The sequence below is a fragment of the Falco cherrug genome, chromosome 6 (assembly GCF_023634085.1).
Source record: "Falco cherrug isolate bFalChe1 chromosome 6, bFalChe1.pri, whole genome shotgun sequence".
NCBI classification, from domain to species: Eukaryota; Metazoa; Chordata; class Aves; order Falconiformes; family Falconidae; genus Falco; species Falco cherrug.
The window spans coordinates 80,184,844-80,206,350 of NC_073702.1; the positions used below are offsets into that span (position 1 = coordinate 80,184,844).

Below are 21,507 nucleotides of genomic sequence, written 5' to 3' on the forward strand. Positions count from 1 at the left end.
AAATTCAGAGCTTTGGAAAAAAAAAAAGGTAACATGGGGAGGAGGGGAAAGGAAGCTGCATCACTTAGCAAAGGTTAAGCTATTTGTACCATTGTACTTGTTCTACTAAAGGATGGTTAAACTGAAGTGCTACAGTAAATGAGACCTGTGTTTTTACTCCTGTGGATTTACAATGTATTTCTTGAGAATTTTATAGCATTAATTGTTCAGCAAGTAATCAGTTTTTATAGTGTGTGTTTTTAAGGATTTATGGGAGCTATGTATTTTTGAGCCATAAGGTGCCTAACTGAATACAAAGACCAGATGAAATGGGTCAACTGTAAATTCAATCTGTATTGCCTAATAGTCAGGAAAATCACCTTTTTTGCTTTAGCTTTTTTAAAGCACAGACTTCTGAGGCCACATTCTCCAAGACACCTAGACGGATCCATCTCATCCCTAGTCAGCAGCACAGAAAGACACAAGGAAGCAGGTGCAGCTCTGCAGCCATAGGAGACACAGAGGGAAAGCTCCCTACCACTCCTCTTGAACAGGGGGTCACAGCAGGGCTGGGGCTGGCCCATGTCACGGGCAAAGCTGCCCCCACAGAGGGCAATGAGGGCCCTGGGCCCTGCTCCTGGGAAATACCCTGAAGCCCTCCACCTCCTTTAGCTGCTGCTTTCCCTGCCATGTACTGACTACACAATGAATTTAGAAAAAGTGTTGTTTTCAAGACCATCTAGGTTTCTTACGTTTTAGACTTCACTTTACAAGTTCTGCTTGCTGAAGTAAATAGAAAGTACCTAGAAAATCAAGAAAGATTTTTTTTTATTTGGTGCTGGATACAAGCATTAAATAGTGTAGGCCAACAGACTCATTAAAAGGCAAGACAGGCTTTAATAAGACATTTAAATCTTTCAACGGTCTGAACAGCTAAAGCTCCACATCCAATAAATCCTAGGATATAGGTACCCAGTACTGGTTCATGTAAAACTCCCAAGCCATCTTGCTTTGGTAAAGTAAGAATTTTACACTAAAATAATACATAATGTAACCTACCTATAACTTACCGATGAGGTGAGCTAGGTTTGGTTTGCTGTGTCAACTGTAATGCTAAAGGCTAAAATCTGTTCCAGGGCTATTATTGGCATGAGGTTTATTCCTAGAAATAAAAACCCTCAGAGAAGAAATAGTGAACTATAGCTTGTATGGGTAAGAGCTATTGCTTCCAACAGTATTTCCCTCCGGAGTTGCCAGTTTAGAAAGTGTTTTTTTTAAAATGTTAGCAAGATATGCAGCATAAAAGGTTGCAATACTACAAAACATGCACATTAACCTGGTTAATGTGTGTACAGAAAGAATATACATTAAAAGAATAATAAAACTGGCAAACCTCATTATAATGACACCATTCTTTCCTTCCAGGTAGGAAGGGGACAGCTTGAGACTGTTGGTTACAGAAAGGTTAAAACTGTGCTTACTGCTTATTAACTACAGACACTTGACCAAAATGATCATAAGAACTAAGTATACAAAAGAGCCCAGTCCTGTATGCAAAGGGAAAAGGACAGGAAGTAGTCTAAGAAAATCTGTGCCAACTCCCTAAAATTTCTACTGAAAAGCAGTAGAGTTAATTAACAGCACTCCCCTGCTCCTTTCAACTGCTACTGTAATGATGGAAAGGAACTTTGATCCACAGCCAAGACTACCCCTTCAACCACTGTAAGAGTGACAGGAGACCTTTAGCTTTACTGGTGCCATGTCCCAGCTGATAAGCAAGTACTCTGCTTTCACCTTTGTCAGTGTACCAAGAAACCTGATTAGATAGTGGTAAAGAGGGGAACAGACTCCCCAGTACTTTGTCTTTTTCCAGAACTGGTTTGGGGATTTGGAACCAACACCATCTCCTTCAAGAGACTTGCTTTGGGTAGTTACTTCCAGTTCTGTGTACTGGAAGCCAAAATAAACTCAGTGAGGATTAAGACAGGTAAGTTTCTTTGTAGTTCTTTGATGCTCTTGTAAATGCAGTTAAGCTGCTTCAAAAATACTTTACACTCTCACCAGGCAGAAGATACTCCTTGGAAATAACTGCTGTTAGTTAGGCAGCAAATCAAATCTTAAATATAACCTTGGAGAGATACAAACAACTTAGGCTGTTGGGTCCATAGGCTTTTCAAGTACAGACCAAACTCATCTCCTTTTAATTCAGAGATGACCTAAGGTATATAGTTTTCATATAAGCATTCATTTGAACCAAAAATACCAGGAGAAAGGGAATAGTTTTAAACACAACTCTAATTGCATAAATGATGGCATACCTCTGGGTAGCATTCTTGTTTTGCTCTCGTGCTTTAACTGCCCTCTGAATTACACTGTTAAGTTCAGTTTTCTGGTTTAGTTTTTAAACATGCACTTGACAAGTAACCCTTAAATAGAAAATACTCATATATAGAAAATAATAAAGCATGTTTGACCTTGTAATTTTAGTACTGAGTTCTGACCAAATGAATTATTTTGTGTTTTCCAAGGAGACATTCAATTAGGTGTATAACTAAGTAAAGATGTCACTAGTGATTCTCATCAGTACAAGTGAAATTGTCCCTCTGAACTGGGAGAATTCAGCTACCTCCAGAAACACGAGCTTAGTTCTGCAGCTGCTTGTCTGGCAAAGCAATAGCCCCGGGTTTCTTACCTGATCAGTTGTCACAGCACTGTGAAAACAATACACAATATTTAGACACGTTGCAAGTCTCTTCTGTCTCCAGCTGAGGAATGAAGACAAGATTCCTAGTCTCTTGCCCCATGCCTGTTCCCCACAATAAAGAGAGGGCAGGAAAGAAAGTCTGAATTGTGTTTTAGCATGGGGAGGGGCGGGGGGCAGGAATCAGTACCAAGGCTGAAATTCCCGTTGAGTTTCACAGGAAGAAAGAACTCCTTAAGTAGTATGCCTGGGTTTTCCCTTTCCCTTTCCACAAGTCTCCTGGGGGCAATATGTATAATGGACTCACATGAAGTTCAAAGGCAAAGCTCCAGCAAGACAGACTGCAAATTCCTAATTTTAAAGCCTAATTCTAAAATTAAAGTTTTTGAACTTAATGAATTTTTAAGAAATTAGTATTTTAGATTTCATACTCTCAGGCTATTTTAGAACCACCCACCGGGGTGCAGCACTACTTCACCAGGTGTGCTTCAACAGAGATCATATATATTCACAGCTGATCGTTCCGTGATGAAAGATTAGGAGAACTCCTGCTGTGGTAACTCTCCACAAGCCCATGGCCCTGCCCTAGAATTACAACACACACAGATGATGCACATTTTCTGTTCACATACACATTCCACCTTCATGATGCCAGTGCTATACAAAACATCAGGACCGAGAAAAAAAATCCAAGTCAGTCAACAGCCATTTGAGAGACTTCAAACGTATTTTTTCAAAACTTTTGAACTTTGATAAAAGAGCTTCAGAAATTATTTAAGAACTGTGATAAAACAGGATATGTGAATGTCAACAAAAATTACTTTTCCAAGTTGTCATATTAGTAAATGTAACTGTGGGTCCTAACCACATGTTGAAAATCAGTCATGCCAACATCTTGTTATAATGTGGCAAGCTAAATAAGAAAAAAATATAACCACCACCCCTCACCAACAGTGCCAGTGGTTTTATAATTCAGGTCATAAATATAAACTATTGTGCGGCAAACAAACATGGCAAAGCCTACCTCAGTTAAATTTGTTTATATGATAAAAAAATAAAATATTAAACTGCTTGTAGTGCAACACTATCAGCATACGTAAGTATACCATGCTTTGTAAATTTACTGTTACATTATTTACAGTATATAGCAATGCTTTAAACTAGAGGTGAAAGAACAAAAATAGGTAATGGAAAATGTTTACATACAGGTATGTCTTAATATTGTCCACCAAATTATCAAGTTCACTTTGCAGACTTTTGTGTCATGTGAACATTCCTGCCCCACACCACATGGAACACCTTTCTGTCAGCAGTGGTCTGTTCTGTTTGTAGATAGCGGAAAAGTGTTTTTAAGAACTGCATAGCCTTCAAGCTTTTCTGTTTCTTCAAACACCATTTGCAAGGACAGCTGTAAAACACACAAGACCACCATCAATTATCTACATCAGATCAATCTGGAAACTCAGCTCCTGAAGTAAGATCAGTAAATATTCACTCCTGTGGAGCCAGACCAAAGCTGAACTAAATTAATGTGCTTTTCCAGCAGTCTCTTAGTTGAAGGATGATATTTTATAAGAGGAAAATAAAGGAGGAAAGCAGTTTAAGGATTCCTATCCATTATTTAAAATTCTGAGCTTTAATTGGGAGCCAAGCTCCTGAAATACAGAACAAAATATGAGAATGTAGAATTGTATGCCGCCTTATTTAACATTCTGTAAAGCTTCTGCTGGTGTGCACTGCTCAAACTGATAAGAAAATTTAATACAGTAAAAATGATGCAATAACTGTGTCTGTGGTACTTGTTTAATTTGGTATCACAGTTCTTGTATTAGAGGAATAAGGATTAATTATATCAGAATAATTAACTACACAGGGAGAAAGGACTGCCCCAGGAGCCACTTACATACTGCAAGTAGTAAAATCCATGAACAGAGAAGTGTCTTAAGGACAACTGTTTATAAGAAAGACTAACCACCAAGCTGTATTTAGAAGTAGGTTACATGACTTACATCTCTTCCCCTACCACTGCTAAAGGGAAAAATCTGTTCCTCACTTTCTCTGAAGAATGTCTTTGGAAGACTTTTAGAAGACTGCACACCCTTTCCACAGGATGCAACAGCCCTAGAAGAGCTTTGTTAAGATGACAACACTGCCTAAGCAGCAAATACTACTATTCTCTTGTTCACAATTCTGCTCATAGCAGAAAGGAATCAAAACTACCTCAGACTTCTTTTAGGTAGGAAAAAAAAGTCAGTAGAGGTTTTAAATCCAGTATTATTTGTAGTTCTCAAGTCTTAGCTTTTAAACTTCGTATTTTCAGAAAAGACTATATAATAGCTTTGGACAAGACACTGCACCATACATTTTGTGAATTCTCATTTCTAGTAATATTTGTCCACGATACAACACAAATGATTCACCTTCCCTACAGTGCATTAGGGAACTATTAGGGCTATAACGCATTTCAGGAATGCAGAATTTTAAGATGTTTTCCACAGCATTACTCAGAGGAAGCAAAGATCTAGAAATACTTCATTAAGAGCAGTAGTCTTGCTTTAGTGGGCAGACGGTAGAAGAAAAAAAAGTATAAAAAACCCCATCCATTCTACTGTGCATTATTTCACTAGATTCTATGTTCCTTTACAGGCTAACTGTGAAAAAGCCAAGCTCTCAATACAGCACATTTATGAAATACAGTAATTTATCCAACACCCTGAGATTTTTGTAACCTTACCTTCCATATCTAAAGGAAGTATTTGGGCTTTTGTGTTTTGTTTCTTTAACACCCACATTCTTGAGCACTTTGTGCTTGTGCTCTACGTGGTGACCTCAGCTGTCTCAAGGCAGCATCTCCATACTGAATACCTGAGCCCATTCTTTCTGGATCCAGTTCTCCTGATGAGAAACAAAATGGTCACAAGAGGATGGATCATGTGCAAACAATACATTTTGATGTAACTGACAACATTAGATAAAAAATGCAGTTTTAAATGGAGTAAATATTCTGCTCTAGTTATGGAGAGATCTACCACAATTCTGTTTACTTTCAGGCAATTCCAAACCTGTACCATTTTATTCTGTAATTTCAACCGTGTGCCCTTAGTCATAATGACAAAGCAATTTGTCTCTGAGTTAGGCTGCAACAAGAAATGTATTTGCACTAACTACTTCTAACAAAGGAAATGTCCAAAATGTTTTCTGTGAATGCTGTTAAAATACACCTGCTTTCAGAGACTAATATGCAAAGATAGTAATATTGTAGATACTGAGCCAAACAAAAATGGATCAATCTGACAGCAGGATTCCATAAAGCACTCCCCCAGAGGAAATGATTCCCTGCTTCTGGTACCCATTTCTGCCATACCCCGTGTCTTCAGAAGTGTTCTTACGGCTGTAGGTTTTACTGGCCAAGATTAGAAACATTTAGGCTGGAAAAAAAGCCCCCACAAAAAAAACCCAAACAACCAAAACAAAGAATCCCTCTGAATAATTCAGATCACTTACTCAGGTTCACTGTGCACATGTGAGCCCTCTGTAAGTTAGCAAATGACACCATGTTAAGGGGACCAGCTGATAGGTCAAGGGTTGGGCTGCCATTAAGAAAAGGCCTTGGCTGAGCCAGAGGCCAGCAGGAATATCATGAAATTCAGCAGCTACAAATGCAGAGCTCTGCAACTGTGATGGAACAAGCCCAAGCACTGGTACAGGCTGGGGACTGACTAGGTAGATAGCAGCAACCGCTTAGTGCCGGAACATGTTGCTCAGATGGGCTGTGGAATCTCTGTTCCTCCAACATCTCAAAATGTGCCCTGATAAGACCCTGGCAACTTGCTCTCACTTTGAACCTGAACATGCTTTAAAGAGGAGGCTACACCAGAGACCTCCATAGGTTCTTTCCAGTCCCACTTTTTCCATGAGTCAATGTATGTGTGCTGGCACAAAGACAACAGGAGCAGCTCACAGAAAACAGGACTTACTTCTGTTGCGGTAATGCCTCTTTACATCAGTATCATGAAAAACGAGCTATACTTTGCTTTTTGGTTTGGTTTTTTTTGTTTGTTTGTTTAAAATGAAAGCTGCTGTTTGGCATTGATTTGGTGCATTGATCAGGAAATTCATACGAAAATACCATATTCTTATAATCGAAAAATTTGTGTTTGGCATTCAAAATAAACAATTACTCTGAGACAGACTTTCCAACATGGCCAATACTTAAAACTTTGAAGATATCAAACAGCTAGAAGCTAAGAGAGGAAAACTGGAATGCAAATTAGCTGTAATGACACCTAACGCTTAGGAGCCTGTCTCCAGTAGAAACCTGCCCACTTGTGCTGAGAAGGTTTCGTATATTTCTTGATCTGCAAAAGTCAAAATGGTTTCAACTCAGAGGTAGGAAGGTCACTTCAGAGAAACACAGTTGCTAGGAAACATCCCTGAAATTTTCAGTATTACTGTTGAAGTTCCCTTCAGTCTATTTCCTGCTATATATGAGAAGCAGAATTAAAAGTCTGCCCTGATAAGAGGTTTTTATTCCGCATTGCTAAAACTGTCTCACGTCAGGCTTGATATTTGTAGGGACATAGCAACCCACAAAATGCACAGCCTACACTCAGAACTGACTGTTAAGGTAAACACTGTAAAAATATCTGTAATTCACTCTCTCCCCTTTTTAGGTATACAGATCTGACTTAGACATCCATTCCTATTAAAACATACAGGAAGCAGCTATAAAGCAGATGGGTTATTTTACTGCAATGACATTTTGGTTCTTAGGGTTAATTCTATTCGAGAACTTTGAATGGCGATCTTTCCACATGTACTTTTAGTTTTCAGGGAAAAAAAAAAAAAGAATATAAATCTCAATTTACCTGATTCAATTTTATTGAGTATTTTTCTTGCACACTGTACAAAGGCCTCTTCAACATTTTCCCCTGTTAATGCACTTGTTTCCAAGAACATCAGCTCTGCATTTGACACCAGAAAAAACAATCTCAAAACAAGTCTGGAGTATCTGACATAGTAATTCAAAGCAAGAAAGCTAGGAACAGTCAAAATTTTCTTAAGGAGAACTATTGTCAAATAGTATGGTCCAGAAAAATCTGCTTTTGATAGCAAAACCACAAAAAACTTCCTCTGAAATTTATATATTAATCCTAGAAGGTTGGAATCCAAAGATAATAACCAGGGCTGCACTGCAAAATAGCACATGAAGACAAAGAACATCATAGTTTCCCACTAATAGAAAGTTATATGCAAAAGGACAGCCAGTAGCCACAGTTGGTAGAAAATTTTATCTGTAGTTGATTTATAAAAGTAAAAATCAGGTTTTACTGACGGCAGGACTGCAGCACAGAAGCTCAGACTGAGATTGGTTTTAGCTCCCACAGAAATGTGTCCTCAGACTGAAAATTCTGAATACTATTAATAAATAGAACAGGTAATGGTCCTCTGGACTCACGCCATGCACTGAACTCAGTTCCCCATAAGTAAAACTCATTGGTTCCAACTGCAGCACAGCCCATCCAACCTTGTCTATGATCCATAGAATCTGTAAGATGCTGAAAACTAGGAAATTGTGCTCAGCCCTTTGGAGGCAAGGCAACACCTGAAGTTGTATTAACATTTCCTAGGGAACAGATCTCCACACAGAAGGTATTCTTTCAGTAGCAGCTGCGACTGTAAGAATCACTAACAATGAGACTTAAAACAGTACATGTAGTTTTCACTGCAGGCACTATCCTCTCTCTGTGCCTCACATACTGACAGAATTCTCCTTTCTATAGATACTTGACAAAGTACTGTGGGCAAAGTACTCCCAAACTGCACAAAAATTTAAATTATTTTAAGTATTAAGCACCTTTGAATGCTACATGAGGATTTTGTACTACTTACCATTTTCTTGTGCAAACCGGGATGCTTCTAAAAAGGTAACTTCACGATCTGCATCAAGATCCTTTTTGTTTCCACACAGTATTATCACAATATTTTGACTTGCTAACATTCTTGCATCCGTCAACCAATTTGTAAGCGCATTGTAGGTTTCCCGGCTATGTAGAAAATTACATCCTTTATTAGAACACATTTGTTTCTTGTGAACAGATCACTGTACTAAAACTCAAAAGGCAAATTTGTATTTGTGGCAAACAACAAACTGCTGCTAGTCAGGCAAGTCACCTACGATCTCATTATGCCAGCTATGAACTGGGAAGAGTATCAAGTTCCTTCATGAAACTATTTAAAAACTTAAAGTTTTTAAAAAGCAAAATTAAATCAACAACGATAAATAAATACACACAATTATAACATAACCTGTTAATGTAAAAAACTAAAATTTTAAGCACTAATCTAGCTTCAGCCTTTTGTGCAGGAAATTTTGGGATAACAGAATGAGTTATTGTTTAATGTGAAATGCAACTGATACTTAAGTTTCAGGTGGGATTGTAAGAATTTACTATGCTTGTGTAGAATTGTATTTCTGAATGTTCACATTTGTGTCAAGACCAGTAATATCACAGGCAGATACCCAGCACACACCATTAGCCATTGCACTGGTGGTCACAGATAAAGCCTGCAAGCAGCAAGACTGCCAGGTGAGTCCAACTGACCTTAAGCACAAAACACAGATTTCAGAGACTGCTCAGAGGAGAACAGTCCGCTCATGAGACAAAAAGCAACAGAACTAGCAAATCACCATTGACCAACACAAAACTGATTGGCAAGTATCAGTCAATGGTGGCCAGGAAAAAAAGCAGAAATGTGTAATGGTAAGGTAGTCTATTGGCTGCCTATAATATTAAAATACTAAAAAGATGCAGAGATGAACAGAATTTTGGGCTACGGTTAAGGAATGCATAGGTAGGGCTAGCTTTTCCAGAGGATGACCTGTTATATCAGCATACTAATAAGCTGTTTCCACAAATAGGGGTGTACCACCTTCGTTAGAAGTGGCTAAAGTCTGCTCTTAGTTTCTGTTGCAAGTGGTTGTATGGAGTCCACCACGATTAGACCAGCTGCTGGTGGGCCAACTCCCATGCATTTGTCTAACCCTTTGAGACCATTTACGTTTACGACATTCACAATATCTCATATAAGCAAGTTCTACAATTTAAATATGCACTAAACCAGAAGTACTTTTTGTACTTATTTTCTTTTCTTCCTGCCCATTCTCCTTTAGAGAATTATGTACTTGGGGAGGAATCACTATGCATTAACTGTATCTGGTAGTCTATAAGCAAAAGAGTTGCTAGCTTTCTCACCTGGTTATATCGTAGACAAGCAAAGCACCTGCAGCTCCTCTATAGTAACTCCTTGTTACAGACCTGAAATGGAATTACAAATATACATTTCTATAACATTTTCATTGTTTCAAATCTGTATTAATATAATGCAATCTATATTATGAACCAGAATTATCATTTACATAATTAAAATAAAATGTGTTTTTAAGACAACATTATCAGCTGTGCAGCAGCAGATTATTTACAACTAGACTTCTGACAAAGCACTTTCACTAAATACAGCTGTACAGGGATTCTCAAAGTTCGTATCATACTGTATGGCCTGATACAGAACTGGGAGCTGATGGTGGTTTCTGTGGCATGAAACCCACATAAGTAATTTATGTTTGAAATCTCAACAGTGAGAAAAGAATGAGCAAATTAGCTGTAATGGAACAATTTAAGACTCCTTAAGTTGAAAAGGAGGCAAGCAAACCAAAGCAAAGCATCCTTCAAAAGGCAGAGGACGCAGAAAAAAAACCACCTGCTAAGTACATAGAGGTGTGATCAGCCTTGAAAAGAAAAGAATTAGGCAAATTATAAAAAGCAACAGAAAAAAAGACTTGCACATCTGTGAACAATTTGAACTTGAATGAGCAGAATTTGCACAAGCCTCTGAAAGTACACAGCCTCCAAGCTCCTCAGAACCTCAGGGTATCTGGCCAACACACTGAAGAGGTCTCATTAACGGAGACTACCGCCCAGCTTTACGTGGTCATGGATTCTCCAAAGCGCTTGCCTAATAGAAGATTTACTTGGCTTGCTGCCTATTACTCAGACTTCTACCACCATACTCACCTTTGTTAACCGCTGCCTCCCCACCCCAAACCAAAGAAACCTCCCCTCCACACCCCACCCCCTAAAAATATTTTAAAAATTATGTGCTATTTGATGGTGAATATACTCAGGAATACATTAGATATTTACTGAGTTTGATCTATGCCTCAGATGTATGACACAGTTAAAATACAGCACTAAAAATACATAGGTGGTTCTAAGCTGACAAATACATTGCTTTTTCTTTAAGAAAATCAAGAGATCTTGGTCTTTCTAGAAGTGTATTTAGCCAAGTGAACTTGACAACTGATTGTTTCCCCCCTTTAATAAAATAGTATTATACTACAAAATTGCTCTCATGCAGATTTTGAACAGTTTACATACAACCTCCTCGCATTTATTTATTCCAACCAACAGAAGGTCTTCTAAACAGCGTTAAGCACACACATTTAGTTAAAAAACTATTCTGAGTCTGGCTAGGGAACAAACTTTTAGCCATATATTCTACGCGTACACCTTAACTATCACAGAAAATACCCAATGAAAGAAAGAGCAGAATCTGCAATCCTGCAAGGCAGCGCTGCTTTACTGGAATCAGTGGATCTCTGTCACTATGTCCAAGTTGTAAGACCTGACCTAGTTAGTAATATGAAAGCAGACTAACAATTCCACTGACCAAGAAACTATGCCTACTTAAACGCAGGGATAATACCCAACACCCACAGGAACAATTTAACAACACTTAATACAAGGACTGAAAAGTGTACCTGAATCTCTCTTGTCCGGCTGTATCCCATATCTGCAATTTTACATACTTGCCACCAACATTTATGATCTTTGAACCAAATTCCACTCCTATAGTATGATTTGAGTCATCTTTGACTACAAAAAAGAAATAAAAACAAGACTTATTTGGAGACTATATAGAGTGAATAACTAGTTTTCACATAGTCCAATTTAAGTGCAATTGAAACTCCCCAGTGTTCAACTTACAAACTGTTTCCTGAATCATCATATTCAGTGCCACTCATGTCTGCTGCCACCATGCAGAAATAAATTTTTGAATTATTTATTTTGAAAACTTACAGTTTTTGAACAGCTTATTCAATTCAAAATTACTACTAGAAACACTTGCCTTAATCAACTCATTCCCCGTTCACATTAATAAATAGCAAGACAACATTTGTACACTTTTTTACCAATTGTGTGCAATTTAAAATTTAAATTCATGGAAAAGCAGAGCACAAAAAGACACGAATAAGCAAGAGCTACTTCTTTAAAGCGCAAAGTTAAGATACTTGCTCTATGTACACTGTTGATATCACAGATTATCAGCAACAGACAACTGCCCTTACTAGAAGCAAGGACACAGTTCAAGCTCAATCCTAGAAACATGCCATGTTCCTTAGTGTTTACACATAAAATTATTCCTTGAGAGATAAGGTGAATTAACATTTGGTTGAGCAAGGTAAGAAGGCTTCTAAACGCGTATTATTTTTGTTTAATCATGATGCTAAGTGCACTACCCAGCATGAAATTTTCTTTTATATCATCTGTTTATCTCTAAATTTACAATTGAGTCTCTGCCAGTACTTATCATAGAGCACAGTCCTTATCAAAGAACACTGAATGTCTATTTAGAAAGAGACTACAGGTTCTAAACAGAACCAAACAATTCAACTTCTCTTTCATCTGTTCGGTATTTTTTCTAAAAGATTCAAGTCTCTATACCTAGGAAAGCTTACAGTTGCAAGACACAACTCTCACTAAAAGTAAGTCTGTATTTTCATCAACATCCTGTTATATTTATTTAAGAATAATAAAGAATAGTGCTCAATATCAGGCTTTTGATTGGAGGGCAAACAGTGAGCAACAAAGATTTACAGTATGGTTCTGGACACATTTCTCAGTCAAAATCCCCATCTAAACAAGTAAGAGAATTAGGGGAACTTCCATACAAAGAATAAACACCCATGAAGGAGAGCCTTCATCTGTGGTACAAAGCAATGGAGACTCCTACTGTGCTCACATATACTTACATTTCTTTTCAATAAATTGGTGCAGTAAACAGGATTTTCCAGTGCCAGCATTTCCTATGACCAAGAACTTAAACAGGAAATCTGAAGATTGAAAGACAAAAAAAAGAAACTGCTGAATTTTAGTATGCACTCACATTTTTTTTCCACAAGACCAAGTACACAAGCTAGCTATTCTCTAGTAGCTGTTATTTCAAAGAGAAGGGAACAGATGACAAAATCAACAAAATAACAATAAAACTGAAGAATAAACCAGTGCATTCAATAGCGATGTTACAAAGTAAGAGCTAAGAATGCTATCTCTTTATGGAGATACAAGAATGACAAGAAGAGATGGAAATGGCTGAATCTGAATTAAGTTAAAATACGCTGAATTACAGGTAATAGCTGACTTGTATTCCAGTAACCTGTTTTAAAGGTATGTAAGGCATTAACTACAGTCAGTACAAACATCCTATATAACGATGTTGTTTCTTTAAATCTGTATGTTTTGGTACTTCTAAATATTTTTAAAAATTTTTATTCACATTGATTTGAACTTCTCTATATTAACTGCTTAAAACTCTGGTTTAATACTTGTAAAGCTAGAACACCTACAATATTTTTCTACAGAATTTACAGGCAAGAAGTAATTTTTATTCTGGAATGCCTGCTTTCACATTTCCTCCGCAGGGTAAATGAAGATACAGATACTTCTGGTACTTTACCCATTTATGAGCCATTTACATCAGCGTGCATTAGTAATACATGTATTCAAGATTTATGGTCCATTTGTATTATTTCAACCGCTACATATAATGCTTTAATACTACCTTCTCAGATCTGCTTTCAGTTTGGCTAAAGACTGAAGAAAGCTTCCTTGTCTTACCCCTCTCAAACATATACACTGATAAACTGTGATTAGAAGGTTTACAATTCCTTCCCCTAACATATAGCAAACTAGGCAACCTTTACAGTTCACCCAGGATCCACTATGTATTTTTCTACCACCAGCAGTTTTCTTTACAGTCACCTTTACAACTTTATTGCACAGTTTTTCTTATAAACATAGCAGGTCTCCAGAAGACATCAGGTAAGCATGCGATGAAAAGGATTAGGTTTGCAATATCAACAAAAATAAAAACTTAACATGAATTTCATTACCAGTGTTCAGAGCTGTCAGATGGGTTACATAGATATTGTCCCAGGGATGGCAGAAAAAAAATATAAAATAGACTATGCTAAGCAAGTCAAAGCACTGATACATCGCTATTGGAAGCTTGTTTGAGTCTAGTTTTGCAAATTGAATTAACATGCACACAAATCTACCTGCTCATATCATTTCATGCAGGAATTGTTATTTGTTACGGTACTTCATAAACACCCTCTAGCAATGGTAAAATCAATAAGCAAGTTTCTCATATGGTAACAAAACTCCCACTGACGAAATCAACGAGGAAAACAGAGGCCTATGAGCCCTGGGAATGTCCACCATCCTTTTTTGTCTTCACCTGTCTTCCAAATTTCATTCATATTTAAAGTGAGGTAGTTTTTACTAAGGATTTTTGCTTTTTTACATTTTACCTTTGCATGATTTTTCTTGTCTCAAGTGTTTTAACAGGTTTGGTATAGATTCTGTATTCTACCCTTCTCAGAAAGAGACTGCTGTTTCGTGCTCACAAATATGACCATTTAGATGCTCAAGACATTCTGTTCCAAACACATTCTTCACACCCCCACTCAGCTGCTCATGCTTTCTGGACGGAAAAAATAAGTTACAAAAAGGATTTTGCTTCAGGTTGTGAAAATTTTGTATGTTATCTTCTGTGAAGAAGGGCCCTTCATGTCATCTCAACTGCAAAAGGTGCTGAAGCTGAGAATGCTTCGTTTACCAAACCTTCACTGTTAGTATGAAATGCAGATATCACCAATAGCCCCAAAATGTTAGGTTAAGAAAGAATTCATCTCTGAAAGCAAGCCAAGTTTCTCTTTTAATGGACCCAGTATCACTAGTTAGCTGTCTTGTGTACCTTTTTGCATATTTAAACTTCTGTGGGTGGGTGTAATCTCACTGTTTTTACCACTTTCAGAGAGTTCCTCAAAAAGCAAGATGTTCTGAGACATAGTCACAATGGAAATAATCTGGTTTTGGTCTCTGCAGTTTTTCAAAAAGTAAATCTAAAATCCAGTTAAAACTGGTTCTCCTCTGTAGCCAGTGAATGCTGTTTGTTAGACTTTCTTGTTAAAAACAACTACAAAAATGACATCTACCTTCCTTTTTTCAAAGGAAGGTTATTGACCGTAGTGTAACAGCTACTTCCAAACTAAACCAGGAAAAGAAGAAAACCAAAACTGTATTCCTGTGCTAATGTGCTCTGTAACTGTGAGTGCTGGTTGTTAAACACAGTTCATGACGCTGTACTTGTGCAACCCCAAACCCATGATGAACAGCAAATCTAACACACTGCTCTGTTCTGTGCAGACAGGCTGGAGGCCAGCGAGAAACTGAGACAACGGTGTCACTGTCAGGGACAGATCCAGAACAGCTTCACAACAGCAACGTAGTTTTCCTGAGGTGTTTTAAGTGGAGTTGCTTTATATTTCGCTCTGAAAGCAAGAGTGCTATTTAGGGATTTTATATTCGTGTCTTTAAACTGAGAGCACATTCTAGCAGCACTTTATAATAGACTCTCAATTCCTATCAAGATTCTATTTGCCAGACAACTTTAAAAGGGAATCTTTCTTACAAATAAATCACTTAAATGCCCATTCAATACACTTAGTAGACAAAACCCCATTATTTCCCTCTGGCAAAATAGCAAACGGGTGTTCTAAGGTGAAACCTGAAGCTGCAGTTACAATTCACTTGTTTACTGTATGGTAGACTAAAACACATTTCTCTTACTTTCATATCAAAATCTTATCATTCAAAAATAAAAATCTTTCTGCACCAAAGGCGGCAGCAATGTTTCCAAACACAGGTAGACTAAATGACACTTTAAAAGTCACATTCACAAATGTAACAGTGCTTCCATCAGTTTACACTCCAATTTTATATTAATAGTTCAAAACAGCAAAAGGCTTCTGGACTTAAGTTAACGGTTTATCCACAAGGACTGGATAACACATTTCAGGAAATATGGAATACCTTGCACATTTAATCAACTGCAAGGAAGGACAAAAAACCAAAGGGATTTGCCAATACCAAAAGTCACAAATATCCATATTTAACAAATTTTGAAGTTCACAGCCTAGCATATTAATAAGTAAGGTAATACCAGGTAAGAACAGGGAGAACATTCTTCATTTTGTTATTCTGAAATTTCTTTCTTATAATGTCATACTGTATGATAAAGGGAAGCACATCAATTACATTTTTATAACTTTTTATTTAGGACATGAAATATCTTCTCTTTGAACTCTGCAGATGTATCTAAAAGTTTAGCACAGTTAGGTAATGCAGAAACCTGCTGAGATTGGGCAGCTTCTTTTAGCCCAGCTGTAACATCACTGTGCACTCACACTTGGGAAAAACTTTTATATATTCATTCTTTGCAATTTCACCAAATGCAACTCATATTCTAGTGCTTCACTACTGCTTAATTGCTGTAGTTTTTCTTTTTGGTGTCCTCTTCTCCTCTTCCCATAGAAGTCAAGTCACTTAATTTCATAGTTTTTTTTTTTTTTCTTTGGCCTTTTTTTGTGTGATTGACAAAGCAGCTCTGAGCTCCAACATTCCAGTTAGCTGCCAAGGCTGTCACCCTAGAGAAGTTTTTCTTTTGAATCCTGTTGATCCTTCTTCACGGAAAAGCTGAAAAGCAACATCATTCAGATGTTACAAATGCTTGCTACCACACTGGCTACTGAAAAGGTCTAGAAAAGCTCAAGTACTTTGCCTGTAAAGATGATCGTCATTATACAGGAAAGACCTGGGATGAAAACTGAACTCTGTGCCAAAAGGAAAAAGGGTTACAAGACATGTCCTAGAGAAAGCATAGAGAGATGAAAAATAGGATAGCATGGCTGTTTAAGCAAATAAGACAATGTAAATAATCAACTTACTCCCCTCTGTGAGCTACATGCATCACCTGATCCCAAACTGGGTAGGGGGTACAGGGAACAAAACTCGTTTTCTAGCATAGGTGAAAAGGAGTAAAACTGTGGCTCCATCCCAAAGATGCATCAGCTGCTAAACCACACGTGGGTGGGATGGGGTGGGGAGCCGAGGGGAAAGGAGGAGACAATCGTGGGCTTTGACTCAAGTACCAGCAAAAACAGATGGCTGATGTGGAAACCACCCCCGGACATGCAACCTCCTCCTTTGACCGAAGTTTATTCCAGCAGAAGGAATAACAGAACAGCTTCTGAGCTACTACAGCTTAGTCTTTAAAATGTACTCTGTACTGTATTTTTTCTTATATGCTTGCTAATACAGAAGGGGAAAAACCCCCGAATTATATCCTCAATCTCAGTTTGTTTTGTCTTCTAACTCCTTGATGAGTAGAACTTACATTCATTAATGCTGACCCTTTGGAAACTAATTCACGCCATGAAGAAGTCTTCTAATAGTTTCACATTTTCTATTTTGCACAAGTCTGCAAAAGGGAAAAGTGCTCTGAAACATTCCTACTGGCATACGCTGCCTCTAAATAAGAGACAAGAGGACCTGTTCCCCCAGCTTACTCCTTTCTCTAGCAATAAGAGTTAGCAAGATAAACAGGTAGAACAGATAAGCCTGGCTCTATTCCAATTTGCATAATGAATGCTTGAAAGAGGGAACATCTGACAAGCAAAAGAGCTATGCCCTCTAAGCAATAAAATCAGATTTGAAATAAACCAAAGGCCAGGGTGATAAATGCAGAGACCATCAGTTAAGGGGGGTGAGACGGGGAGAAAAGGATGAATCAAGTTGTCCAGACCAAAAAGGAGTACTTTTAAATGGACAGAAAGACTACACATTCTCTGACAACAACAGAGATTAATAAACCAATGTGACCAGACTGTGAGTAGTAGATACTGGTGGAAAAAATAGAGGGAAGTAAGGACTGAAGAGATTTGACTGGAATCTTACTTATCATGTTTACCTAAAGGTACTACCACCTTTCTTCTATCCTTCTACCATTTAAAATCCAAAGGTTGCTTTGCATTTACCTATAAGGGTAAGCTACTTTTATGTCAGTCTGTATTTCCCATAACATAAAACTGATAGCATTTTGCAACTGGAAGCAGAAAGCATCCATGTGTTGTTATACAGCACCTGTCCATAGAGAGGCCACTGCATATCAGAAAATTTGAGTTAAAATGATTTTCCTATGAATAAGAGATTTGTTTCCAATGTTACCAGGTAACTTTTTAAAGAATGACCTTCCTCTCCCAAAAGCAGCAGTAAAACAGTCTTTCTAAACTCAGTCTCTAATTCACGGATTTTTTTTTTAATTCATGATCGGTTTGTTTTGGCACTTTATAAGTGAAATGAATTGATCACATAGGAAAGCGATAAACAGATCGGAAAGTTAAGAGCAGAAGATATACAACTGATGAAACAGATCCACAGGAGAGAAAATATGGATTGCGAACAAAGAATTTAGTGAGAGGCTACAGAAGCTGATTTGAAGCAGGAAGAGACAAGAATCACAGTAAGGGACAAAAAGACTTGGGAAAAACAGACAATCAAAGCAGACAATCTGACACAGAGAAAAGAACTCAGGCAGGAAAAAAAGACCCAACAGGAAGAGACATGTAAATTAACTGAGGTGGATAATTAAGTGGATAGGCAGAAAGGGCAGACCAGAGGAAAGGTTCTCTTGGATTGAGAAAAATATCAGAAAAAAATCCCCTCCTTTCAAAGGGAAAAGAAGGTGAAACATCACAGCAAAATTAAAGTCATATAAAAGTCAGACAAACCACCAACCGCTTTCCTGAGCCTATCCATACAGGATGAAAAGCTTGAGGTTACGTAATCAGAACGGCTCATAATCCAGGTGATAAGATGAAAAATCCAACTCATGAATAAGCATCTACAAGGGCAGAAGATACAGGGATTCCAGCACTGAGGCGATACAGCAACAACTGACCTCAGCCACCAGTGGGAAACTCCCCTAATACTTCTACCGTCCTTGATGATCCCTGTAACAGCTGGTCAGAAACACCGTTAGGACAGCGAGCACTCTAAATCCCAGAGAGTTCATCAAGCACGGAAGATCCATGATTTTATCACATCATACTGTTTACTTTGAATGTCAATTGGGCTGCTACATATATGGACAGGACACTGCAAAATTAGATATTGATTACTGTTAGTCAGTGATGGTATAGCCATTGTTAAACATTATAACTTAGTTTTTATTCTTCTATCTACTCTAAAACTTGGAACTCTCAAGTATTCTAGCTCAGAATTTTTGTAGCTTGTGTAAGAACAGAAGAAACATTGAAACTCGAAAGAGAAATACACCAAACCAGAATGAAACAAACAAAAGGAACAACCCACAACTGCAAACTCTCCAATTTTAATTATCTTAGGATACCAAAACAATCAGAAAGTATCAACAGCTACAGTGGGCTTACAATCACTATTTTGCATCACTGGAATGATGCAAAAATTGTTGAAGTGTACTTGTTCAAGATATAATAATCTATTTAGCTTGCTTACTGTTACAGCATCAAAAGAGGAACACCACTGAAAATTCTATCATCTCTGGTTGTCTACCAACCCCTCTGCTTAAGAGAGACCACCAATCCTACTATAAACACAGCCAAACCGATCCCCGTTCTTGTTCACAAGAGTTCAGAGCATGAAGAATTACTTTAAACTCAAATCTAGATCTACAAAGTGCACCTCTGGTTTCTACATATAAATGTTATATGTTTCAAGAAAGTACGGAAAAAAGAAGCTGGATCTTAATACCCTAACGTTTGCACTTCCAGGGCTGCACCACACTCTTGCCTCATTTTGCCTCTTAGTTCAGTGCTTTAAGCACGGATGACAAGAGCATTGAAAATAAACTGACTTACACAGCAGAAACAATCAGGTCAGTTAGCCTACTAGTAAGAGCTTCTGATGGGCGCCCCAGCCTCCCTCACCATTAGCTGAGTTGTTGTGTCCTATTTTGCTTTAATTATCCAAACTATTCCTCATTTTCAAGACTAACTAAAAGCAACAGGATGCAAGTCCAGCTCTAAAGTCTGAATAGCTACTGAAGATGCTGCAACAGACAAAGCTAGAAAATGACAGCGGGGGTTTGTCACAGTATTCAGCTCTGATCTTACTCTCCAACAACCTATCACATGGACTATGACTACATTTACACGTATGATGACATCTTTATACTGCAAAATATTACAGAACTGTAAGTTCAGGAAAGGGGAGAAAAACCAAACTGAATCAAGCAGAGCTGTTTCAAGCAAAGTTACCAACAGGAGAAATTAATACTATTCAGTCACTTCCCATCTCCTCCACCTAGCCGGCAATACCTTTTCCAGACTGCTCACTGCTCTTTGATGCTCCAGTGTAATCACTGCCAGGGTGTGCCTGCACCCACTTACTCCTTCGGGTGTTTTACTACCAGTAGTTAAACATCCAGGCCAGCACAGGGACGTACGAACATACTCACTGATCTTTCTGCCTAACTCACAACCAGTTTTTTTTGATGACCTAAGGCAAGAGGCCCGAAATCCTAACTTGACCGTCAAAGGAATGCCACCTCCAACGAAAGAAACGTGCGGCTTCTCCCGGAGGACACGCACTGCGCCTTCCCTTCGGGATCCACCCGACTGTAACAAGTACCGCCCAAGTTCCCTCGGCCAGATTTCACTTAAATTTCGAGCCAGCACCTCCGCACCGCGGAAGATAATCCTGAACGCTCACTAAGCGTTCGCTCCGGGCACGGGGGAGGGCACTGCAGTACAGGCAACTCACAGGCAAAAGAATAATAACAATAAATATATATATATATAAGAAAAGGACAAGCACACCCCCCGGGGCAGAGAAACCCCCGGCAGCCGCCGCCTGCCAGCACGCTCCTCTCGCCACACCGGCCCCGCCGCACCCCCCTCCCGCCACACCGGCCCCCCCGCACCCCCCTCCCCCCCCCCGCTCCTCAGGGGGTGACTGCCCAGACCCGCTCCCCCGGCGGGGAGGAGGAAGAGGAGGATTCCCCCAGCCCGCCCCGCCCGCGGTTCCTACCGTAGGTCTCGGACATGGCAGTCTGCGACATACCGGAGCGGTAAGCCCGCCCCCCTGCCCCGCCCCGCCCCGCCCGGGGACGGCGCTGACCGGCAGAGCCGAGCGGGCGGGCCGGCAGGGAAGCGGACGAGCAACCGGCCCGCCGGGCCCGGCCCGCCTCAGCCCCGCCAGAGCGGCCCCCGCTGCGCACGCGCGCCCAGCCCGCCGCGCCCCCCGCCGCCGCGCCCCCCGCCGCCGCGGGGAGGGGGATGTCACGGGGGGGGGAGGGGGTGTCGCGGGGGGAGCCCCGCCTCTCCGCGCAGGCGCGGCGGGCGCGCGGCCGGCCCCTGCCTCCCGCTGGCGCCCGTCGGCACAGCACGGCGCACGTGCGGGCGGGCAGAGCCGTTGGGGCGCGGGCACGGCCCACGTGACCGCCCGCCCCTCACCCCGGGCCGTGAGGTGAGGCGGCAGCGCCCGCCGTGTCGGTGTTGGCAAAGCCCTCCCTCACCGAACACCCCGCGCCGTTCGGCAGCTGATGGTGTGTGTGCGGTTAAGAAGTTCCCCTCAGCTCTGCCTGAGGAGCGTAGCCGCTGGGGG

At 39.6% G+C, this 21,507-nt stretch overlaps 1 protein-coding gene across 1 annotated transcript; it reads right to left on the reverse strand.

The window, feature by feature from the left end:
• Positions 1–3,704: 3,704 nt before the first annotated feature.
• Positions 3,705–21,081, reverse strand: RAB4A (RAB4A, member RAS oncogene family). Its single transcript, XM_055713886.1, has 8 exons — positions 20,932–21,081; positions 12,774–12,854; positions 11,502–11,616; positions 9,937–9,999; positions 8,573–8,727; positions 7,549–7,644; positions 5,415–5,575; positions 3,705–4,088 (listed from the first exon to the last, which is right to left on the reverse strand). The coding sequence occupies exons 1-7, from the start codon at positions 20,960–20,962 to the stop codon at positions 5,460–5,462; spliced, it is 657 nt and encodes a 218-aa protein (XP_055569861.1). The 5' UTR covers positions 20,963–21,081; the 3' UTR covers positions 3,705–4,088; positions 5,415–5,459.
• Between the last annotated feature and the right edge of the window lie 426 nt (positions 21,082–21,507).